The sequence below is a fragment of the Chelonus insularis genome, unplaced genomic scaffold (assembly GCF_013357705.1).
Source record: "Chelonus insularis isolate UGA/USDA-ARS -01 unplaced genomic scaffold, ASM1335770v1 contig_160_pilon, whole genome shotgun sequence".
Classification (NCBI taxonomy): Eukaryota; Metazoa; Arthropoda; class Insecta; order Hymenoptera; family Braconidae; genus Chelonus; species Chelonus insularis.
In genome coordinates, this window is record NW_023276401.1 from 429,002 (window position 1) to 452,213 (window position 23,212).

The 23,212-nt window shown below is 29.8% G+C and overlaps 3 protein-coding genes across 10 annotated transcripts; 1 reads left to right on the forward strand and 2 right to left on the reverse strand.

Moving 5' to 3' along the window:
* The first annotated feature begins 21 nt into the window (after positions 1–21).
* On the forward strand, positions 22–21,923 carry CASK (peripheral plasma membrane protein CASK). 8 transcript variants are annotated; one of them, XM_035078497.1, is made up of 23 exons: positions 22–501; positions 604–870; positions 3,319–3,431; positions 4,830–4,935; positions 5,246–5,323; positions 5,665–5,837; positions 6,131–6,199; positions 7,181–7,356; positions 8,109–8,231; positions 8,305–8,482; positions 8,566–8,687; positions 9,254–9,433; positions 13,946–14,134; positions 14,509–14,673; positions 14,777–14,845; positions 15,609–15,638; positions 16,284–16,521; positions 17,475–17,531; positions 18,404–18,523; positions 18,633–18,749; positions 19,254–19,361; positions 19,446–19,621; positions 19,725–21,923. In XM_035078497.1, the coding sequence occupies exons 2-23, from the start codon at positions 812–814 to the stop codon at positions 19,902–19,904; spliced, it is 2,826 nt and encodes a 941-aa protein (XP_034934388.1). In that variant the 5' UTR covers positions 22–501; positions 604–811; the 3' UTR covers positions 19,905–21,923. The 8 variants fall into 8 exon arrangements, with proteins under 8 accessions (XP_034934388.1, XP_034934387.1, XP_034934390.1 ...); XM_035078496.1 differs by having other exon boundaries at positions 22–870; XM_035078499.1 differs by lacking the exon at positions 17,475–17,531 and having other exon boundaries at positions 24–870.
* On the reverse strand, positions 1,470–3,107 carry LOC118064107 (uncharacterized). Its single transcript, XM_035078504.1, has 2 exons — positions 2,845–3,107; positions 1,470–2,767 (listed from the first exon to the last, which is right to left on the reverse strand). Exons 1-2 carry the CDS (start codon positions 2,906–2,908, stop codon positions 1,602–1,604), a joined length of 1,230 nt encoding a protein of 409 aa, XP_034934395.1. The 5' UTR covers positions 2,909–3,107; the 3' UTR covers positions 1,470–1,601.
* Karl (lipocalin/cytosolic fatty acid-binding protein Karl) lies at positions 21,924–23,162 on the reverse strand. Its single transcript, XM_035078505.1, has 4 exons — positions 22,937–23,162; positions 22,595–22,826; positions 22,287–22,458; positions 21,924–22,127 (listed from the first exon to the last, which is right to left on the reverse strand). Exons 1-4 carry the CDS (start codon positions 23,108–23,110, stop codon positions 21,998–22,000), a joined length of 708 nt encoding a protein of 235 aa, XP_034934396.1. The 5' UTR covers positions 23,111–23,162; the 3' UTR covers positions 21,924–21,997.
* Between the last annotated feature and the right edge of the window lie 50 nt (positions 23,163–23,212).

The window sequence follows — 23,212 nt, forward strand, 5'->3', positions numbered from 1 at the left end:
TTCCTGACTGGAATGTAATTTTTGATGGATAGTAACTTTTGAAAATGGTTAATAAAGAAAAAAAAAAGAGAAATAAGTAAAGAAAAAATGTGATGGAAAGTGGAAAATGTTAAAATAAAGGCAACAGATGAAGCCGCCACGCCCGCATCAACTAGACGGTTACCCAGGGGTCAGTGGAGGAGGGCGGGTGCTTTTGGCGCAGTCGCTAAAGGCGTTCTATGCAACCAGTCTTGCTTTAGAACGTGTAGGGCGACTTATTCTAGCCCTCAACAACGAATTACTCCTGTTCACTGCACCTAACACACTTAATATATATTCAAATTGCGTATGGCCCTATGGCCAGCACTAGTGTTGTGCATTTTAAGAGACATCTTGCATTGTCGATGGCTCCGAGCTTTTAATCATTCACCACAGCATCAGGGTGGGAGGTGGACGGGGGGAGGAGAAGCCATGGATGTCTTTTCTTCAGTGTGATGTACAAAATGTTTGATATTTTATTCGGTAAATTTGATTATCTATTTAAATTCAGTGAATTGAATCTGTTATAATTTGTTGTTAACTAGTGTATTAAACGGTTTTGTTGTGGTTCATTAAATACTATAGGATTTTTTTCTGAGGTTAAATGGTGTGCCGGTGCCGTGAATTGAGTGAGTGACTCTGTTGTCACGTCGTGAGGTTGAAACGAGTGTCCAAGTGACGTTTCAGTCACGTTGCTAGCAACTATAATACATTTGACACGTGATTTTTTCAAAATTAAGAGGGACATTTTTCACCCTTGTTATTATACACCTTCCGTTTTTAAATAATCACAATGGCGGATGACGAAGTACTCTTCGATGATGTTTATGAGCTCTGTGAAATTATTGGCAAGTGAGTATATCAATCATGTTTATTTTCAGCAACAATGTAAGGTGAGGGTTGATATTTCCGATAAAAAAAGTACGATGAAAAGATATCACGTCTACTTGATTGACCTAAAAATTAGTGAACTCCAACTAGCAACAAAAAAATTTCCAATAACTTGGAAAAATATTTTCTCAACTTGTAATACCCTAACTTATTTTCAAATGCATTAAACTTTTATTATAGCATAGTGAAAGCTTATTAACTTTTCAAAATTTAATGGACAAAATGTAAAACCTGTCTAACAAAACTTTTTAGTTTTATTAAGATTAAAGAAGTAAGAAAAGGTGTGAAAGATGATTAATCATTTTTTTTTCAAAAAACAATTGGTGTTTTTATTATTATTTTTCACTCATAACATTTGAATTTATTAACAAATAATATTTACATTTATTTCTTCAATAATAAAATGTCATACAAGCATGAAAATACAGTCTTGTTTTGATATGTCATTTAAATCAATGATTAAAAATAAAGTCTTATTCAAAAATAATTTTTATTATTAAAGAAATACGTGAAAACGGATTAGATTAATTTTATTACATAAAACTTTCATTCATCGATATTTTTATCGTTATAAATATAAATTTACGTAATGAAAAGTAATTCTATATTTATGTTTTTCCTTTATTTAGGAAAAATTGTTTATATAACGTTGGAGTATAAAAACATATTGTGTTTTTTATTGAATTATCGATTCACTTTAAGACACCATGAACTTTTAACTTTGGAATCGATGGCACATTTTTACGGAGATCATCAATAGCACACGCGTAAGAAATACCCTTCGTAATGGAATTGGGGTCCCATCTAAGCCATCTAATGCTTTTCGAAATGTCTTGACACATATACATGTCATCAGTGATATTTGAAGCATAAGGATCATTTACTCCTACAAAAGCTGTACCAATTTCTTCCAATGGATCATATATCACTTTCCAAAAAAACCTTGGAACTGGTAAATTCTGTTGAGTTTTATTTACAAATAAATAAAGTGGTATCTGGTTATTATTAACGTCAGTAATGTTCATTTGGCCGTGAACGCCTGTATAAACATCAAGGTTTAATAATTTTTTTTGTGCAAATCTTCTGATACTGTCTTCTAGAGTATTCCAATTACCAGCATTAAAAGTTTGCCATTGAGGAGCTGCATTTAAATACCAAAATGTTGATCTTTGTGCATTTCCATACACAAAATCAGATCGAGCAGTCATATGTCCTCGTGATAAAAAACGCCTCCCTGCTTGGATGTATTTATCAGCAAGTTCTTCAGATCCAGTAATTTTTTTCATCATATTCAATTGTGTTGTTGCTTTATAATAATAATCAACATTTATTCTATTATAAAAATCTCCAGTAACCCATTTTCTTGGCCTAGGATAATTTGATTGCATATTTCCTATTTTATGAGTCAATCTAAATTTTGTGTAGTCTGTTGATAATGTAGCATCATTTCTACATATTTCAATGGTACGTAAAAATTCCTTTTCTAATTGAAATCCAATTTCAATATATGTGTTATCACCGTAACATTTTACTGGTCTTCTTTGAGCTTCGTGCTCTGGTAAATATTTACACGTAGCGGTTGTGAAATTAAACTGAGTTGAATTAATGATAAATGTTTTTTCTTTTAAACATGTTGCCTCGACTTCTTTGACTGCTGTCAGTCCTTCAACTCCTTGAAGTTGATTGTATTTACCAGGACATGCTAAATAAATTTTTTCTCCTGATGATATAGTTAAAATGCCTGATTTATCTTTTGGATATAAAAAAATCGTGTCTTCTTTATTTTTCGATAAAATAAGTGGTTGTGGTTCTTTTAAATCTCCATTCTTATAAGTTATCGTAATTTGACAAGAGGTATCTAAAAAAAGTTACAAGTTGTAAATATGTAAAATTTGAATCTTTAATTGAAAAAAGTTGAAATAATCTAATACTTACTAGTGATAACTCGTGCTTGAATAGATGCAAAAAATAAAAACGTGATGGTAATTGAGGCAATCATGGTTTATCAAACGTCAAGTGCTGGATCCTTTACGAGAAGACAATGCCTCATGAAAAATGAAGTATTTTATACATAAGTGCAAGAGAGGTTGATAAAATTAAGCACGTGTGGCCCGTCCCAATTGATTAATGGTTTCCTTAACACATACCACTATCATTCGCGTGATTTTCACGAGACTTAAAATTGGAAATACTTCTATATTCTGATATTGACTTCAAAATACTCCAATCATGATTTTTATCTTACTTGTAAAATCTTTGACCGCTACTATCATTAAATTTTATTGATGAATCTTTATTGATTTACTGATTACACCTTGCTATAAATCATACACTTTGTTTTTATTCGTTTTTTATTTTAAATAACTGTCTTTCATATTTTTCAAATAAATATTTTTTATATCTTTTCAGGGGACCATTCAGCGTAGTACGAAAATGTATTCATCGCCAGACAAATCAAGTTTTCGCTGTAAAAATCGTCGATGTTGCAAAGTTTACTTCTAGTCCTGGTCTTAGTACAGCAGGTAATTTTATTATTATTTAGTTGAATGTATGTATTATTAATTTATTATAATTTTTCATGTCTATTATAATTTATTTCATTATTTTTTTATAGGAAAAATAAGAATTAATACAACGTACAAGAAATGTTTTAAGAACGTTGAAAAAATAAATTAATTATTTTGCGTAGTATAATAATAATTATAAAAACATTGAGATAACAAATACAGCACTCAACCTAATTTTATAATAACCTTATCTTACTTAATCAGTTAAAAATATTGAAACAAATAATAGCAACAATAAATTATTGTCTAATTAAATTCAAATAGTAAATTAAATTATAATATTTTAGAACAGATCAGAATTAATTGAAAAATTTTTAATATTTAAAGTTATTGTAGGTCAAATATATAATACACCAGTAGTTCACTAGTTATTTAGTTAAATTTGTATAAAAAAATGGTCAGTATTTTTCAGATTTATATGACCAATTACCAAACTTAATTGACTGCCTGCAGTCACTCTACCACAGTTAAAAATTTATGATATCGAATTCCAGATGTTTTATTGACTATTCACGAAAATTCATCAAGGTTTACTCTGTCCAATTTAACGATATATTGTGGTCATTCACCATAAAGACTTTCTAGTAAATGTTTGGGTCGAGTAAAAACATACTATGTTTGATGGAGAATAATTCTTGGAGTGAATTCCTAAGTTTATTATTCTTCTGAAAAAGTATATATATCCCGGGATAAGTGTTTATAGTTATTAATGACAGAACAATTAGATTTTAATAAAATGATAAAATAATCGAATTGTAATTGAGTGACACACTTATTTTTCAATGTCAGGATCAATCAAATGTACATGTCATTATTGAAAACGAATATATTATATTTTTATTGACTAGGTAAATAGAATAAAATAAACCTTGAACTACCATCTGTCAATATAAATCTGAAAAATTCTGTAGTTTTATATTAAGAAAGGAGGCAATATTTTTCAGATTTTCTATTTATTAATGAAAATATTCTTTTCATTTTATTTCTAGTGTATGTATATTGTAAAAAATTGTGTATTCATTTTGAGTAATTGGCTTTATTTGCAATTTAAATTCAATAAAAGAAAAGAATGAAATAACTAAAGAGAAAAATATTTGCAAACATATAAATCATCTTACGTAAAGTTTCTTTTAAAGATAGAAATTTCTTTATTGTCTTAAAAGAAAATTCAAAAAAAAAAAATTGAGATTTTTTTGTTTTATATGAAAAGTTTTTCTATAAAAAATAATAATGAAAAGCTTTTTTTTTTATTAAACCATTTTTTCTTTATAAATGAGTATCCTTTCTTGACAATAATTTAGTTCTTCTGTCAACAGTAAAATACATTTACACGTTTTTCTTCTCTTGTTTTAGATTTAAAAAGGGAAGCTACAATATGTCACATGTTAAAGCATCCTCATATAGTAGAACTTCTCGAGACTTACAGCTCAGAAGGAATGCTGTACATGGTTTTCGAGTAGTAAGTATTTTATCTTTGTATCTTTCTATTGGCTTAGTCCATAAGTTCGTGTGTATCTGACACCAACACTATTGTTAGCATTGAATATACGGGACAAAATAAAACAGCTCTTATTTTTAATCAATAATATATTTTTCTTCATCAGCTGCACGTTTTTCTTTCTCATCCTTTATAAAACACTTTCAAACAAAAGCTTGTAATTAAAAAAAAATAAAAGCACACGAATTTACGGATGAGAAGTTCTGACATTCCATTATTGAATATTGTTATAAAAAATAATGACTAAAAAATGTATTTTCATTTAATTTAGCATGGATGGAGCCGACCTTTGTTTCGAAGTTGTTCGACGTGCGACATCGGGATTTGTATACAGCGAGGCCGTAGCTAGGTATAAAAAACATGACATTTTTATTAATCATATCAGGTCATATTTGATTGTACTGAAATGAAACATTTTATCCAAAAAAAGAAAACAAAAAATGAATTTTTTATCTGGTTCATATCGATTAAAATTAAATGTTGGTCACTACAATTCAATTTATTTTCGTCTAAAGATGACGTATTCAATTACTTACATGACAAAGAATAATAAAAACTACAAAGGCCAAAGCAGTTGAGTCATTTTAATGTTTCAGAACAATGTCCTAAATATCAAAGTCTAATGAGACAGAAAAATAATAATAGGAAAAAATTGGAAAAATTTTTCATACATTTTTCCCCTTTTTTCAGTCATTACATGAGACAAATTCTGGAGGCATTACGGTATTGTCATGAGAATGATATAATTCATCGAGATATTAAACCACAAGGTGCATTGTTAGCTGGAAAAGAAAATTCGGCGCCAGTTAAATTACGAGGATTTGGGGTAGCAATGCAGCTTCCAGCGTCTCAAAACAATACAGGTATAATCAAATGAATTAATGATTAAGAACAACAATTTATGTTTCAACATCTTAAACAATTATTTAATAGTATATAAGTTGTAATTTATTTCTCACACAATCGGTAGTCTAGATAAAATCAGACAAACGAACTTAAGCATTATTAAAAAAGAAAAAAAAAACTAATTGCGAAGATAAAGAATTATAATAAAAAATATTTACACCAATTAAACACAAAAATAAAAATACAAATCGAGTCATAATTAATTACACTCAAGCAATACTTACTTAGAATTTGGTTTAAATGAATGCAGAGACTTACACGACCGAGTTCCGATATCTGAGCCCAAAGGGCAAGCAGTACTTGAAGACCGACTCTGCGGGTAAGCTTAATTCAACCTAACTGTCACCAAGTTTTTCAGCAGGATTGAATCATATCATGCCTTTTTATTATATCTCAGTGGCGTTTATTTCATTAAACATTATACATATCAATCGATTGTAAATTTCCAGTTAAATATCCTTTTTACCACCATATTTATTATCGTCAATTTTGATGCACTTGTCAATCCCATTTAAAATTGTTAATCATTAAATAAATCACAATTTTGAATATTTAAAAGTAAATGTTTTACTATCTATTAATAATTTGGTGGTAGTTTTGATAAATAAAAACCATAACAAATTTCCAGTAATTTTACATCGTTTGCTTCCCTTTGCCAAAATATTTTTATATTTTTCATAAATGCTATTACTTATTTTGCTTATAATGACACTATATACTTATTCCTATCATCCGATATTTATTCATTAAGCACTAATCATTATTAAAAAATTTTTAAGAAATAGTAATTTAATATTTCATGTTGATGCTGCATCAAACTTTTGATTAACATACTAATTTGCATAGAAACTTGATGCTACACGATCCCTAGATGATAAAACGACTACCAAAATAATTACAGAAGCAATTCTAACTTCAATATTGATCTAATCTTCTAGGTAACAGCCTTTAAATTCTTATAGAAAGGAAAATAAACGGAAGAAATATGTTTTGTTCATCTTGCACAGCTAAAATGCTAATGCTGAAGCTTGGCAATTTAGAAGATAGAAGCACATTTTTACTCATCAATTATCAAGTTATTAAACCCGTATTTTAGATCAATTTTTTGTCAAAAGCATGAACGTTCACCAGTTATCGAAATATACCAGTGTTGTCGGTTACTTCAGCCAATTTTTTACATGCACATTACCAATAACACAATGCTGTTTGATTGATTTCATTCAATTTATAATTGCTACTCTTTGTAGATAATTATTCGCCTTTTTATCACAAACTTTCCTTTTGAATGTTTGACAATCAGGGAGAGTTGGATGTCCACATTTTATGTCACCGGAATTGATTGAACATCGTCAATATGGAAAACCTGGAGATGTTTGGGCTGCTGGTGTTTTACTTCACATTCTTCTTACGGGAACATATCCTTTTGTTGGATCAGGGATGAGATTAAAAGAAGCCATATGTAGGGGGCGTATTCAAGTAAGTAGATGATAAAGTTTTATGAATTGAGTTTGCAAAAAAATTGTCAATATTCTAACATTAATATAGAATTGAAAAATACATTATTCTATTATTCAATTTATTAATATTCATGTTGTAATATTTGTTTGAGTGGTTTTATTGGCACTGATTGAAACTTTAAAAGCTAATCAATCATTGTTTGATATCAGTTTTAAATTATTCTGTAGAAAATTGAATTGTGATGAATGGATGTAAACGAAAGCGAAAAGTATGGATTATTATTAGATTATTGAAAGTTTTCATAATTTTACTTATTTCATAGTGTAGTCATTTATTCTTGAAGAATATCTGCATATTGTAGTGCATAATTTTAAAATCGATTTGAGGCTGGAAACTTGGCACATATCCTAAAACTTTGATCCCAGAGCTGCAAAATTAATTAGAAATAAATTTAAATCAATTTAAATTAACTAATCCTTCGATGTATACATTAAAACTTATAATTAATATGAAACCAGTTATTTTCGGAGTTTTTAAGGATAGAAAACTAGTGTAAAATAATTTCACTAATTCTTTCCTTTTTAAAAAAAAAAAGTTTTATCTGTGCCAAATAACTCCAAAGTTTTTGTACTGCTTTTTTCTGAAAAGTAATAAATGGCTATAAGTTTGGAAATTCATGTTCTGTTCAGAAAAATTAATTACAAAACGTAATTAATAAAACTATGTTCCAAGGTATAATTTAAAAAAATTTTTTATATTTATATTTATAGATGGAAACTCCAATTTGGGAGAACATTAGTGAACCAGCAAAAGATCTTATTGAAAGGATGCTTACAGTAGATGTAAATCACCGAATTACTATTCAAGAAGTGCTTAATCACAAGTGGCTTAGAGTAAGAACGAGTATCTTTCATTTATTTGAATGAAAAAAAATTCATTGATAATTAAATGTTATATTTATTTCAGGATCGAGATAAAGGTGCTGCACGAATTCATCTGAGTGAAACAGTAGAGGAATTGAAAAAATTTAATTCTAGAAGAAAGCTCAAGGAATCTGTAAAAATAGCTGTTTCTTCATCAAAATGGCATTCCGATGCCAGTGGTGATAACTTATCAGATATTGTAGATGACGATTATAGTGCAGGTATTATTTATATTTATCTATCTCGTAAATCTTCACCACAACAGAAAAAAAGTAATTGAATTTTCATTACTTTTACATTCCAGACTTCGTAGCTGAAATTCTGGATTCGCTAGATGACATTGAGATATTGCAGGAGAGCGGGAGATTAACGCGAGAAGAAATTCTTGAGGCTGTTGATGATCGCTGGTTACGAGCGATGTTGGAGGTATTTCGAAGTAATTTAATTGATTTAGTTATGTTAAAGGTAATGCTTGTAACAATAATGATAGTAATATCAAAAGGAATGGGTAATTATAATTATTCAAATACTACAAAAAATGTATATAATACAATACCAAGTATCCAACAGGGAGATTAGTAAAATCGATTGGTAATGGAGCTTGCGCGTTAGAATTTTATAGGAAGGTCCTCCTCTTCAGGTTCGTCCAATCTATCCTGTCTACAAGGACAGTCGCGAATAAACTGCGTCTTTAAGGAAGAAAAACGAGTCTTCGTTTTTGTTTACTTTTCTTACCAACTGTTTCTTTACAGAGCCTAGAGGATGCTTAATAATTTATATCACCCTATTTTTCCTTTCTAATTTATTAAACGTCTATAGTATAAATCACAAGGGAAGTAAACATGACTTGAATTAATGCCATCAGTCAATTGATCTTTTCCACTAAGACTTCGTTAGTTTATGATATATCTATAATTAGTAATTTACTAGTATGTCTTGATGTAAGAGAAAATTTACTTTTAATAAGAACAAAATTTCTTTTCCTCCGATAGTTGTACGATAGAATCTCAACTAGAGTACCAACACCAAGTCGTCCTCCACCGACTGACGCATTGGCACGTCTCCGAGATGTTGAAGAATTTCTTCGGGAATTGGAGTCATCAAAATATCACAGAATTGACCCTTGTGATCTTAGAGAACTTTTGGAATTGCTTAGCCAGCCTTATTTAAAGGTAAGTTGGCTTTTAATTAAATAGAAAGTTTTTTAATTTAAAAGAAGAAAAAAAGGGAGATGATACTACATGATTTTTCAAGTCATTTCGAGCGTGTTCAGGTAGTTTCTCTCGTTAACTACATGTGAGTTGTCATACTGTCGCCGTGGGCGGTTATTCTTCGAGTGAAAAAAAGCAAAAAGGGGGAGAAAAGGGAGGGTGAACGGAAGTGACGTTTGGAGGTGGAGCACAGATATAGAGAAGGGGTTCACGGACAGGGCTGGAGCTAGTCTACTGCAGAACGTAGCTTGAGAGACGTGTACTCCTCAATTTTGCACGAAACATCGTCGTATTTCGCTTGTGATTACTATTTATCCTCTCTGTGTTTGTTTTTTCAACTTTTTTAATATTCTATATAAAATTCTTCAAGTATTAATGAACAACCAACATGATTTGAGTACCATCTGGTGCGTTATTGAACCAAGTTGCAGTGGATTTTACATTTTATTTAATCACTTTTTTGATAAAACTCATTAATAAGTATTTTTTTATCTTAAATTATAATAATCGTTAAGCTTTTTAGCCAATGAATTTCAACCTGATGTTATTATTTATTTTTCTTTCAAACTTTTTAATATCCTTATCCACTAGTTGCATGGAAAAATCTTTAATCGTATAATCAAGTCATTGATCTATTCCGTTTGATTTTGATACCTCTGTAGAACTTTGTCAAATTTTAAGTTATTTTCAGTTGATTTGCTCATTTATCAATTAATTGGACATTGATTACTATGGTTTCATTGGTCAGATATCACTGCATTGCATTTCTATGTTAACCATCATCATGTATCTAACAATATCAATGGTTACAGTATATCACACATGTACTACACAACATTTGAGCCACAATCATGTCGTGGATTACCACACGTGTCTATATTCTATACACGACTTCGATCGAAGTACATGAATGTAAGATATAACCACTGGTATTACCAATCTTGCAATTTGGATCATTCTAGGAACTCTGGCTAATCTTCATTACTCAAATTATTCAGACAAGAAAATATTTATTTGAATAGTATATTCATATGATAATGGGTTACTAATGAAATATAAAATATATTTATCATTAGACAAGTCATAAAAGTCAACTGATCAAGATAAAGTGCAAAGATAAGTAACGAGAGTGTGGATGAAGATTGATATGATGATAATGGAAGATGAGGAAATATATCAATTAAACCGGTGAAGAATAAATTAATGCAATGTGAGTGGCATCATGAATTACCCTGCGACCAGGGACCCGTTTGGCTCCAGGTCGCCGGGATGCTGTTATCATACTTGGAATCCTCATGTGTACCCATCGTGCAGAAAATGTTTAAGACCACTAGTGACCTTAGAACATTCTGCTCTACTCTCAACGTGCATCCACGCCTCTCATCTTTCACTCTGTCATGAACATCCTCGTCCTTGGTCCGCTGAGACGACGCCTACTCCATTTAATCGCTTCGATTGGCGCTCAGCTTCTTCCAACTTTCGTTATCATACTCATCTACCATTAAATTCTTCAAGATTCTCACTTAATCCTCCGTCAACTTCTCACCATTGTTGTGAAAGCCAAGAAGAGCCTGTTAGAATACCACAAAAAGTCTCAAGTGAAAATAAGCTTTATAAAACCTTACCTATCTTTGATTTAACACAACGTTGGATTGGTGAAGAAACTAAACAATCTCTCCCACTACATGTTTATAAATATTACCTTTCATTTATAAAAAAATATCAGCGACAACGACTCAAGGTAATTAAGCCATTGATTTATTGAATAATTGATTTATTCATTTATTTTAACATTTCATTGTTGAGGATTTTTATCTATTCGTCAATTAATTATAGAACGTAAAGTGACATTAAATGCATTTCACCACTTGATGAAAAATTTAAATTTTCTGTATCTGTGTCCTATATTATAACGAAGCATCATCCGACGCAAGCGCAATTATTTACGACCACCGACGCCCTTGATGTAGTAGTACTTTTTGGTCCAGAAGACTTGGAGAAGTCAATATTATCATAGATAATCTAAAGGTCTTGTTGAATTATTAAAAATCTGTTTTTATCTGATTTTTATGTTATAAGATTTACTTAAGATTATCTATGTTGTATTAACTTACTACAAAATTTTTCAGTTGTTGATTCAATCTTAAATATTACTTTTCTAATTATTTCATATTTATCTTCAGTACGATTCAGTATATAAGCTAAAAGTGCTGCTAACTTTGAAGTGGCTTGTTTTTTTATATTTTGATAAATTACAAGTTGTTATTTAAAGATGAGAACAAATTTCTTGGGATTATTTTAAAGTTGGAAACAAAGTATGTAGTTAATTTTTGCTGAAAATAATGATAGATAATAGGGGGGAAAAAAAAGCGCAGAATTTCAATTTTATTTTAAAGTTTAAAGTCATTACTCATCTGGAATTAATTGCTAGATTGTTCTCGAGAGCCTGAAGTGGAAGAAAAAATTTGGAAATTAGTTTTGACGCAGGAGGAATAATGTCAGTAGGGTAAATCGAGAGAAAAAAAATAGACGAGACAAAGTATGTAGAGAGAGGAGAGGGAGAGAGTGAGAGAGGAAGTGAAGGATATGCGCACAGACGAGCAAGTATAAAAGTGGGTGGACGAGCATTGCGGTCCAGACGGTTGAACGAGAGTTGAGTGGTGGGGTGTGTAGTTAGATAAGGGTACGATAGAGAGGGGATAAAATCAGGGGGTTGCTTGGTGAGACTGCGCGACGGAAGCTGCAAGATTCAGTGCTGGAGAGCGCGGCATCGCTATGTGTCGGTGTCCCGTTGCTACCACACTCGCCCGTATTATTTTCTTTATTCTGTCTTATTTCGTGGAATATTCCAATGCTAATCTAAGTCTTTCGCCTAAAGTGATTATTAATTACATGTTGACTAACCAATTGTCATCTCCTTCGCGTAATTTACGTCAATTATATCATCATAAGCCATTTACAATTACTCCAATTCTTATGCGTACTAAATGATTTATTAAAACATCATTATTAACTTAAGTTAATGTGTTAAACATAAATGAATACTAGAGCTTTTTAGTGTAAAAAGGATAAAGAAAGTTTAATTTCGTATTTATAACGTATAAATATACATAATGGTGTAGTTAGAGTGATATTGTGCTAGGTTACTGCTTGGTGGTATCATAAATATTCAAGTTCTCATAAAGCTTTGAGATCTGATGGATCTTTATAGAGGTAGTTGGGGTCCACAAAGTCACCCCTGTATCTCTAGAAATGCCGCAGTTCCCATTTGCGAAAATACTGGCACTAAATGCTGGGCAAGACCATGCAAATCAACTGATTCTTTACCTACAAGGCCTATTGACTATTACATGAGATCAATGGATAGTATGAGATCAATGGAATCAATGAGATCCGACTCTGCAAGCAGACAATCTGCAGCCCTAGACCACCAGACTGGAATGAATACACCAATTGGGCGTCAAAATGAGTCTGTTTGTACTGAACAACCTAGATCTATGGATTCCAGCTTTGTTAGAGGTGTAGATTATCAACAACGTGCCATTAATCACCCATGTCGATTAATGGATCACAATGGGCACGCACAAGGCCATTATTTTACTCATGATCATGGCTGTCGATCAGTTGACCACGTACCGCAACTATTCAATGCTACTGATCATAGGTCTCATGAATCCAATCAAGTTGGAAGAACAATGCCTGACTTAGATACTAGACCACTTGAACATCGACCTATTAATTGGTCTTGCCGATCTCTTGAACACGCTCCTGGTCGACCTCTACCTGTGGATTCCGTTATTTATGCTCCCCACACTCACCCTCAGCAGTTTTTCGTTGATAATCACTTAAGATTTAATTGTCCTGTTCATAGTCCATTTCGTTTCAAGCATCCTAATGGCATTCCGGACTGTCACGTGCATCAGCAGGTAAACAAACTCGACACTTGTCCTACTTTGTATTTCGCTATATTATGTCACTTTTATCGTCGTTTTAAAGTTTTCGTTATTTTTTTTTTTGTAGTAGTTTTATGGATTATGGTGATGAGGGAAATAGTTTTTTTATTGGCCCTAGGGAGATGAATAATTTTAAATAATGATAAGATTGTAATTTATGGGTAGGTTATGGTTGGGAGAGAATAAAGTGCGACTTTATTCAATTAGTCAATAAAAAAAAGTGCGATAAAAATTATTTTAGTATTGATTGACGATAGAACTATATTTCTCTCAGTGGAAAACCAGCATCCAGTTCGTCCCAGATAGGAGTTGCGTGTGCAATTTCTAGGGCGCAGTCGCGCAATTGCGGTAACTCAGTGACGAGTTTCTGTACTGTTGCAAGAGTTCATCATTGATCTCTATTTTTATTTCCCAAAAATTATTAAGATTGATCTTGACCTGATTACATAACTTTACAACTTATCTAATCTATTGATTTCATGAAAAGTTCTTTTTTCTCAGTTGTAACTTCTTTTTACAGGCATTATTGCAAGCTCACGATGTGGCAGGCCATGAAGTTTATGGAGAGGAAGCGTCAAGAGTCACACCACCACCGTTGCTTCCTTACCTCAATGGTGATGACATCGAAGGTCAGAATGGTGATATGGATGTGGAAAATGTTACCCGAGTCAGGCTCGTTCAATTTCAGAAGAATACTGATGAGCCAATGGTAATTCATCATTTTTATTCAATTATGTACTCTAAAAATAGCAAAATAGTGAACTTAAAATATCCTCATGGAATAACAATTTTATGATAAAAATTCAATTTTAAAATTTAATATTCATCCTGTTATTTATTACAAATTTATAGCCAGTAAATATATATAGTTGTTTTTTTCATAATCAAAGTTGAATTTTATGTTTTGGAAACATTGTAAAATTGATTAACAGCAATACATTACCGGAACCACAGAATGCTGTAAACATTAAACAACTTTCCTTGCTAGAACTTGGATTTCTTTTTTTATTTCTCACATTAAATACAATGATTGTTGGACATTGGACAAAATCTTTATAGCAGGCTATATTTTTTTTTTCCTAGGGGATAACATTAAAGATGAACGAGGATGGGAAGTGCGTTGTGGCAAGAATCATGCACGGAGGAATGATTCATAGACAGGCTACACTTCATGTTCTTGATGAAATAAAAGAAATCAATGGAATTCCAGTTGCTAATCAGTCAGTCAATACTTTACAAAAAATGTTGGTAAGTATTATAAAATATCTGTCATCTTTGGTTTAATTTAAATTTGATTAAATAAACACAAAAACAATATTAATAAAAAATTATAAAAATTATTTATTTTCAGCGTGAGGCAAGAGGATCTGTAACATTCAAAATTCTGCCCTCTTACAGGATCGCGCCACCCCCTTGCGAGGTATCAGTAAATTCTATATTTACTACTTATTTATAACAAATACAATTCATTATAATTTAATCATTTTATGATACTTTATTATTACTAAGAATAATAAATACCCGCGGCTAGAGAGATTCAGTTCTCCACTGAAATGCGTTAAATCTTAAAAGCTTCAGTAAAGGTTTGATTGGTTGCATATTTTATCAATATTTGAATCTAATCCTAACACCAGACGCATCGGCAACAGCAAATTAACTGCAGTGGCAGCAGTCAGTCCACCAGACGAGTTGTCGATATATTTTTATCTTCATTTTTTCTTCACACTTTCAATATTTTTTAGTATTCACTCTTCCTTATTTTTCTCCTCTTGTTGAATACCCACTGAAAATAATTTTTTGACAGTGTAGCTCTTTTATTGATTAATTTAAGTGTCGTAAATCCAAATTATGTGAAACATATCTTCATATTAGTGCACGCTCTGTCGACAGCTGTAATTTAATTAACAAAAACATAAATAAATTGGGATTTGGAATTTTTTTAATCCAAAAAATGGTAGGTTCCTACGCGTTGAATGTAATATATAACTTTTTTTTATTCTCCATTAAATGTTAATATTTTAATACTTTTGAGAAATCTATAATAATATTTTCATTCATATCTCTAATCGTTCAATTAAAATCGGTAAATAATTAGATAAAAAAATAGTAAATTGAATAAATTTGAATTTAGAATTTATCAATTAATGATCATATTCCTTTTTTCTGTTTTTTCAACAATCTAGTTGTTCAGGATTAGGCCTCTGCCAGTATTAGTAAGTACCGCCACTTGATCTGGTGTGATTGGACTGCTGTAGTTAGAAAGCTAATGCGTTATACCTTTACCTGCATACCCAAACGTTGTCGTATGAAAACTTTATATATTCAAATATGATCGTCCTAACGTATTTATAATCCGATTTTAATCGATGTTTATTTAATATTTACATATATATATATATATTCGAGTCTATCAAATTTTTCTTACTTTTTTATATCTAATTCGTTTATTTCCACTGTTTCCACGCGATGAGGCATGTAGCAAACCTCGTAAATCGAGTGTAGAAAATTTGATTAATGTTTCAAGTCGATGGAGCGAGGCACCGTTATGAGAAACAATTCACTTGTTATTCTTATCATTATTATTATTAATATTATTCACACAATTCCTGAAGTAAGATAGCCGGTACCTTAAGTGGCTTGGGTTTGCATCAGCAATTTAGTCGTAGTTTTATAGTTTATCCTTACACAATAGATCAAAAGAGTTTTTGATCTATCGTTTCAAATATTAATTTATCTTTCATTTTTACCTTTTATTAATTTATATTAATATTTAATTATTTATATTTATATTTATATTCATATTGATATCGTTTATTATTAGATGGAACATTCGAATTTATAATTTCCTTATTCAACAGATTTTTGTTCGAGCACAATTCGATTATGATCCACTTGAAGATGAACATATACCGTGTGCCCAAGCTGGAATAGCCTTCAAGACGGGAGACATCCTGCAGATTATCAGTAAAGATGATCATCACTGGTGGCAAGCGCGTAAAGATAATGCTGCTGGTTCAGCAGGACTTATTCCATCTTCTGAACTTCAAGAGTGGAGAATTGCCTGTATGGCAATGAAAAAAAACAAACAAGAACAAGGTTAGTTTGATTACATCATTTAAAAATTATTCCTAATAATATCGTTAATTCTTTAATCAATTGTTTGATCAGTAAAATATTGTTGAATTACCTTATCAGTAATTATTTGAATTTTTGAATAAAGGAATTTCAATGATCAATTTTGATTTAATAAGTAGCAATTTTTATAAATGGTCAAACAATTGTTAGGATTAGATATCATGTTAAATATTCGATAAAAACTTTTATTAACTAAAAACTGTTATTTTTCATCAATGACAGAATCGGTAGAGTTGTTCCAGCAGATCGCACTTTGTGTCTACGCTGCATATCTTTTTTAATCCGAGAGTGTTTCTATTTTTTCAGTATTTACTATTTCTTTTATTTAATATTTGTTTCTTTATTTTTAATCGTTTAGTAGAATAATCTTAAATAATATGGGTTCTTAGGTTTATATTACATTAACATATTCAGTAAATTACATCACTCCCGGATTAAATATTAATCCAGTATATTACCAAAAGAACGTCTGTTGTCATTTTATGTTCCATAATCGTGCTTTAATTTCAATCATGTGCTATCATATTTGTTACACAGCTTATATAATTTATGTTCATATAACATGTGTAATCAATTAACCATAAATGTGTAACAAAAATTATATTGTAAATCAATATTAATATTTATTGATTGAATTTTACGTATCTGTTGTGTTGTGTGGGTACAGATATGAATGTATATGGGGCATGAAATGTTGTAATATCAAACATTTAGCTGTTAAATTTTTTCCATTAATTAAAAAAACAATATAATAAAGGTAGTTTTATTTATCATTAAATAAATTTAGTTAATCTGGAAATGAAATAAGAAAACGATAAAAATTAGTAACTAATGAATAGAGTATTTTTTTCTTTTTTTATTAAAGAAAAAAGCAAAATATATAAAAGTGAATATGTTGTATGTGTCCGGGATAGATGCTGAAGGAGAGGGTGGCTGTTCTCCTCACACCGAGGGCTGTGACAGCTCGACAGGTATGAAATCTGCCTGCAGAGGATAAAGTTCACAGAGCTGTATAGAATTTCTATAGAAAGTAGTAATAACAATCATAATAATGATAATAAATGGTAAAACCAATGATGAAAAATGGCAAAAATGAAGTGTAAAGCTCGATTTTTAGTAGAGTTTGAAAAAAAAAACTTAGAAAGAAAAAAAAAATCTCATCTTGAAAGCTAGAATTTTTTTTTTGATGATTTTTTTTTCAACCTTAGCACTACTGTAGATGATGGTATATCGACAGACTTTTATTTTTGATAAAGATTAATTTTTAGGTTCTTAATTGGATCACTATGTAGCTTTGAACGTTTGAGCACGAAATCACTGGGGATATTATTAATCATGCATCACATTTGTGCAACTAACTTTTATCATTATTTTCTGTGACCTGCTGGAACTTTATTTCACTCACTTTTAATCCATCACTTTTTAATTAATACCCAGAACAATACAGGATTTTTTTTAATCTTCACCTCAAAATAAAATTACTTTTATTATCAAATAAATAAATAAGTGAATAAATAATGTCTATTTACTTTTATCATAAAGTAATGAAAACTTTCAGATATTGATGATATCATGTCTACAATTTCAACGATTGTAAAAATTTTAATATCTATATTACCTAGTTTTTTAATATTTTATTCAACGAATATTATCAGAATATAAAAATAGAATACATATGAAAGCATGTTATATATTAGATACTTGCTTGATGTTATGTTGAACTTCTGACATCATTTCTACTATTTAAATGCACTGCTTATTATTTAAAATTATTCATAGAATAGTACATAAAGTAAACTAATTGGTGACTAATTAATTTTTCATTTATTATTTTGAAATTTAGTCAATTGCTCAATTTTCGGCCGCAAGAAGAAACAGTACAAGGATAAATACCTTGCAAAACACAACGCGGTTTTCGACCAGCTGGATCTGGTTACTTATGAGGAAGTTGTTAAAGTACCTCGTAAGTATTATAATTAATAGAGAATTTTCTTTATTAATTAACTGAAAAAGTTTCTTTCAGAATTATTATGCAGATTAAATGAGCTTATATAAAATTTCATTTATTACAGATGAAGCTTTCCAACGTAAAACTCTCGTTCTATTGGGAGCTCATGGTGTTGGTCGTCGTCATATAAAAAATACCATTATTGCCAGGCATCCTGATAAATATGCCTATCCAATTCCGCGTAAGTTTTCTTTTCTATAATAATAATAATAGGGAAGGCTTTAAAATATAATAGCTTGAGGATTAGATATTCAGAAAATTGAAAATAGTCGTATGGAAATTTGAGAATTTTAATAAATGAATTTTTAGATTATTTCAGTCAACTCATTAAATTAAATCCTGACATGAGAATAAAAAAATCAGTGTAGGATATAATACTACCAGGATTTAAATTAATGCCAGACTTTAAAATTCAATATAAGCTGGTGAAATGAACCATAATGAATGCGATGTCACAGAAAGCTTTTATTATTTTAATGAGTTTTTATTCATATATTTTACAATGAAAATATAAGTCAGGTTAAAACAAAAAATATTATTGAACTGCGTTTTTCAATCATTTATTAATTTTCTAATATATAAATAGAATTTAAAAAAAAATAAAATGAAACTTTATTAATTATCAAGTTTCTTGATTTTTTTTTTTTGATAACACTGATGTATTTATAATTTTTTTCTTTTACAGACACAACGAGGCCTCCACGAAACGACGAAGAAAACGGACGCAATTATTACTTTGTTTCACACGATGAAATGATGTCAGACATCAGCGCTAATGAGTATCTCGAATATGGTGAGACTATCATTTTATTTGTTTATCGTATGAAAAGAATTTACAATGTTCTCATCATAACGTGGATAATCGTGTGTCATTTAGGAACTCATGAGGATGCCATGTATGGAACAAAATTAGAGACAATTCGAAAAATTCATGAGGAAGGAAGAATGGCAATATTGGACGTAGAGCCACAAGCTTTGAAAATTCTCCGGACTGCAGAATTTGCTCCCTATGTTGTTTTTATTGCTGCACCCTCCGTACAAAACCTCAATGACGTAAGTTTATTCATTAATGTCATCATTTATTGAACAATAGTGCTATCTTTATTGTTATTAAATATTTAAGAAATCGTTGAAATTGAAATGAATCTTTTATTAGTATGACGGTAGTCTCGAGAGGCTTGGAAAGGAATCGGACATGTTGAAGCAAGCGTATGGGCACTTTTTTGATTTAACTATTGTGAATGACGATATTGAGGAAACGATCGCACAACTGGAAGCAGCAATTGAACGAATACAAACGACACCGCAGTGGACACCAGTACGATGGGTCTATTGACAACGGTCCTCGCCAACTCACGTAATAAATACAAGTTGCAATGGTTTACCGGCGGAGAAATATTAGAAATAAAATTTTACGGTTGTTAGATCAAAATGAAAAAAAAGGGTCAACGAAGTACAAGTGTGACCACGTGTTCATGACTACTATTAACTCAATTAAACAAAATATTACTATACGCAAGGAATGTCATGTGAGAAAGGGACCGAACTTGACAGCAGACAGCAAAATGACAGATTGACATTATTGAAAAATAAACAATAAGTAGAAACAAAAGAAAAACTGAACTATTAGTAGGATAAAAAAAAATGAAAACTCATCACTTCTTCCTGTCGCTTGCGGTTATCATCAAGTCCCCACCAACATTCTCTGTGCATGATTCAATAAGTATTATTCTAGAATAAATTATTGTGACTATCGTTGATTATATTAATTCATTAATTATATTAATCAACGAAGTAACGAAGCTTTATTAATTATCTGACGAGCGGATACATTTCCAGATGATCAAAATATTATTCCAAAAAAAACTAATAATTAAAAAAAATATATTGCAGTCATCGCTAAATAATTTTTAAATGCATGAAAGAATATTAAAAAAAAAAAAAATTAGATGAGAAATTTATTGGATTTATTACTGATTATCGACACACAATATTAGTTTATCAATAAAATCAATGATAAAATTGCTCGAATAGTTTTAGAGTGTCGGCTAATTATTAATTTTACATTCACTAATGGAATAAAATTATTTAATTAAAAACCAAAACCTATTAAGAGGCTGAAATGAATTGTTTATCAATAAAATAATTATTGCCTCTATATTGTACAATTCATGTTACTAACGAAAAATAGAAAATTTCGTCTGGTAGCGAACTGATTAATTGCAATAATTATCTCTCAAGCTAGGTGTAATTAATCAAATCAATTCATTTTAAGCTCGAATTTCAAATATTAGCATTGTGTGCATAATAATCAATCATTTCATAAACATACATTGCTGTTTATATACCAATTTTTTTTATCGTTATTATTATAAAATAATTAAATTGTTGGGAAGGCTCGTGTATAATTAACGTTAATAAAAATATTTATCTGTCGTATATTTTTTTGTCAAAAGACGAGAGAAATTAAATCATTAATTGAAAATAATATTAATGAGTTATAATGTTTTGAAAAAAAAAAAATTTATTTATGTATTGTATGAGATAATATACGCCTTCACTAAAATAATTTGTCGGTTAAAAAGTTATATGACTAAATTAATGATAATATTTCATGACAAAAATATTTAAACTCTCGTCAGATTACGCCTACAGCTAATGTTTCATACCTTTCTGATTTTTTATCATTCATTTTGCACTCAATTAAACTCGCACTGTAATAGAAATTTTTCCCATCTTCTTAAATCATTCAGAGAAACAATAAAAAAATACAACAAATATTGCCGACATGTCGAGAAAGAGTAAAAAACATGAAAGAAAAGCAAAAAGTAACGTCAAATAAACGGAAAATTCCACACCATGCCAAAGCCTTTGCATGTAGTATCAAAAAATAAAAACCGCAAGTCATTGATTGTTTAATTAATGCGGTTATAAAGTGATTAATAACAAAAACAATCGATATAATTATTGTATGAATGAAAATGAGAGTTTGATTGAACGATAGGACTAAAAATTACATTAAAAATGGTTTTGTAAGATTTCTTATAATTTGTAGTGGCCATTGTCCAGTAAATTATTAAAAAAAAAATTAATAATAATGACTGACGGTATTACTTGACGATGATAAACGATAAAATACGATGATTATCATAAAATTTTAGCTCTAAACGTGTATTTAGAACTGCATTTTTATGATATTCTGTGAGATTTTAAAGAGTAACGTTAAAAGATGACGGGTCTAAAACAAGAAACAATAACGGTTCATTATAATTATGTAATTATAAATGAGCAGAATGAAGATTATAATAATATGTTGTTAATTGAATTAATAAAAATAGCCCAAACGACAGATTAATTTGCTTGTTTTACTCTGTTTTTAATTTTTTTTCTTTTATTACTTAATATTATATACTTATAATGTCAATTCATTTAAAGTGGATGTCTTTTTAAGTATGCTCTTTTGGCTGCTACTACTGGTGGTATCATTAATGCATCTCCATCGAATATTTTGCAATTTTTTTGTTCCATAGGAAAAACATATTCAACATTTATATTGTATCTAAAAAAAATCCAAAACTGGGATTAAATTAAATTGTTTCATTTATTTTAATTTTTTTCACTAAAAATTTTCATAAAACCAATAAATAAATTGGAGTGAAAATTTAAATTACAAACAGTTCTTTTCATGATTTTTTTTTCTAAAATTTTTTATACATACCTTGGAAGTTTATCTCGTAAGTAAGATACAACATTAACTCCTAAATTTTTTTTTCGACTCATAATAAAACTAGAGAGATAACGAGGACTTTTATTCTTCTCTGCACAATGTAAAAGTAGAGCCCATGATTTATAATCTGAATCTAGGACGTATGTATTATAAACTTCCTCGTCTAGAAACCAAAAAAAAAGCAATAAAATTTAGTAATAATGAATAGATGAATAATATTTGAATAAATAAATGAAAAACGTTAAAAGGTAGAAATACAGAGATGTATAAAGAAATAATAAATTTCAAAGGATAATTACAGGGAAATTCTGCGTGAATCCAATGAGCTAATGACTCATGATGATAAGGTATTTTCCAAGTAATATTTCCAATAATTATTTCATTTATAGGATCATCAATGAAGCTATAAGTGAAATTCATAGTTACTTCAGTTTTGTCAGGTGATAATGAAAAATCAGCACGCATGCATTTATATGCCAGTGCTTCCTCAGAACTTGCATAATATTGAACTATGTACCACGATCCCATAAACTATGAAAAGTCAAAAGAATATAAATAATAAATTATTTAGATATTTTTTATTTATAATTAATTAATGTAAACTCTAGTTTTTAGTTGATAGAACAAGTCAATAAACTTACTCCTGAAATATCGAAATTTTTCATCTCTTTGACTTTTGGACACTTAGTCTTGTCTTCTTCACGCTTCCACAAACATTTTACAACATTTATTTGATAGAAAATAAAAATTATTGAAATTATCCAAGTAATTACATACTTTTGATGAACCATTTTTATGGAAACAATAATTAACATACGACAATTTATTCATGAAAATAAAAATTCACTCTCTTTTCTTGAGCAACTCATTCATACTGACTATCTGAGAGAAAGGATAGCACTATCAATCTTCATTTC

What these genes read in the sequence shown, in the direction of transcription:
- CASK (XM_035078496.1), top strand. Translation starts at nt 812, where the DNA reads ATGGCGGATGACGAAGTACTCTTCGATGATGTTTATGAGCTCTGTGAA. An exon ending in TCCTGGTCTTAGTACAGCAG is followed by an intron (nt 3,432 to 4,829) that starts GTAATTTTATTA and finishes CTCTTGTTTTAG; the next exon opens with ATTTAAAAAGGGAAGCTACA. An exon ending in TAATGAGTATCTCGAATATG is followed by an intron (nt 19,362 to 19,445) that starts GTGAGACTATCA and finishes TGTGTCATTTAG; the next exon opens with GAACTCATGAGGATGCCATG.
- LOC118064107 (XM_035078504.1), bottom strand. Translation starts at nt 2,908, where the DNA reads ATGATTGCCTCAATTACCATCACGTTTTTATTTTTTGCATCTATTCAA. An exon ending in TCAAGCACGAGTTATCACTA is followed by an intron (nt 2,768 to 2,844) that starts GTAAGTATTAGA and finishes AACTTTTTTTAG; the next exon opens with ATACCTCTTGTCAAATTACG.
- Karl (XM_035078505.1), bottom strand. Translation starts at nt 23,110, where the DNA reads ATGTTAATTATTGTTTCCATAAAAATGGTTCATCAAAAGTATGTAATT. An exon ending in GATTCACGCAGAATTTCCCT is followed by an intron (nt 22,459 to 22,594) that starts GTAATTATCCTT and finishes TTTGGTTTCTAG; the next exon opens with ACGAGGAAGTTTATAATACA. An exon ending in TTACGAGATAAACTTCCAAG is followed by an intron (nt 22,128 to 22,286) that starts GTATGTATAAAA and finishes GATTTTTTTTAG; the next exon opens with ATACAATATAAATGTTGAAT.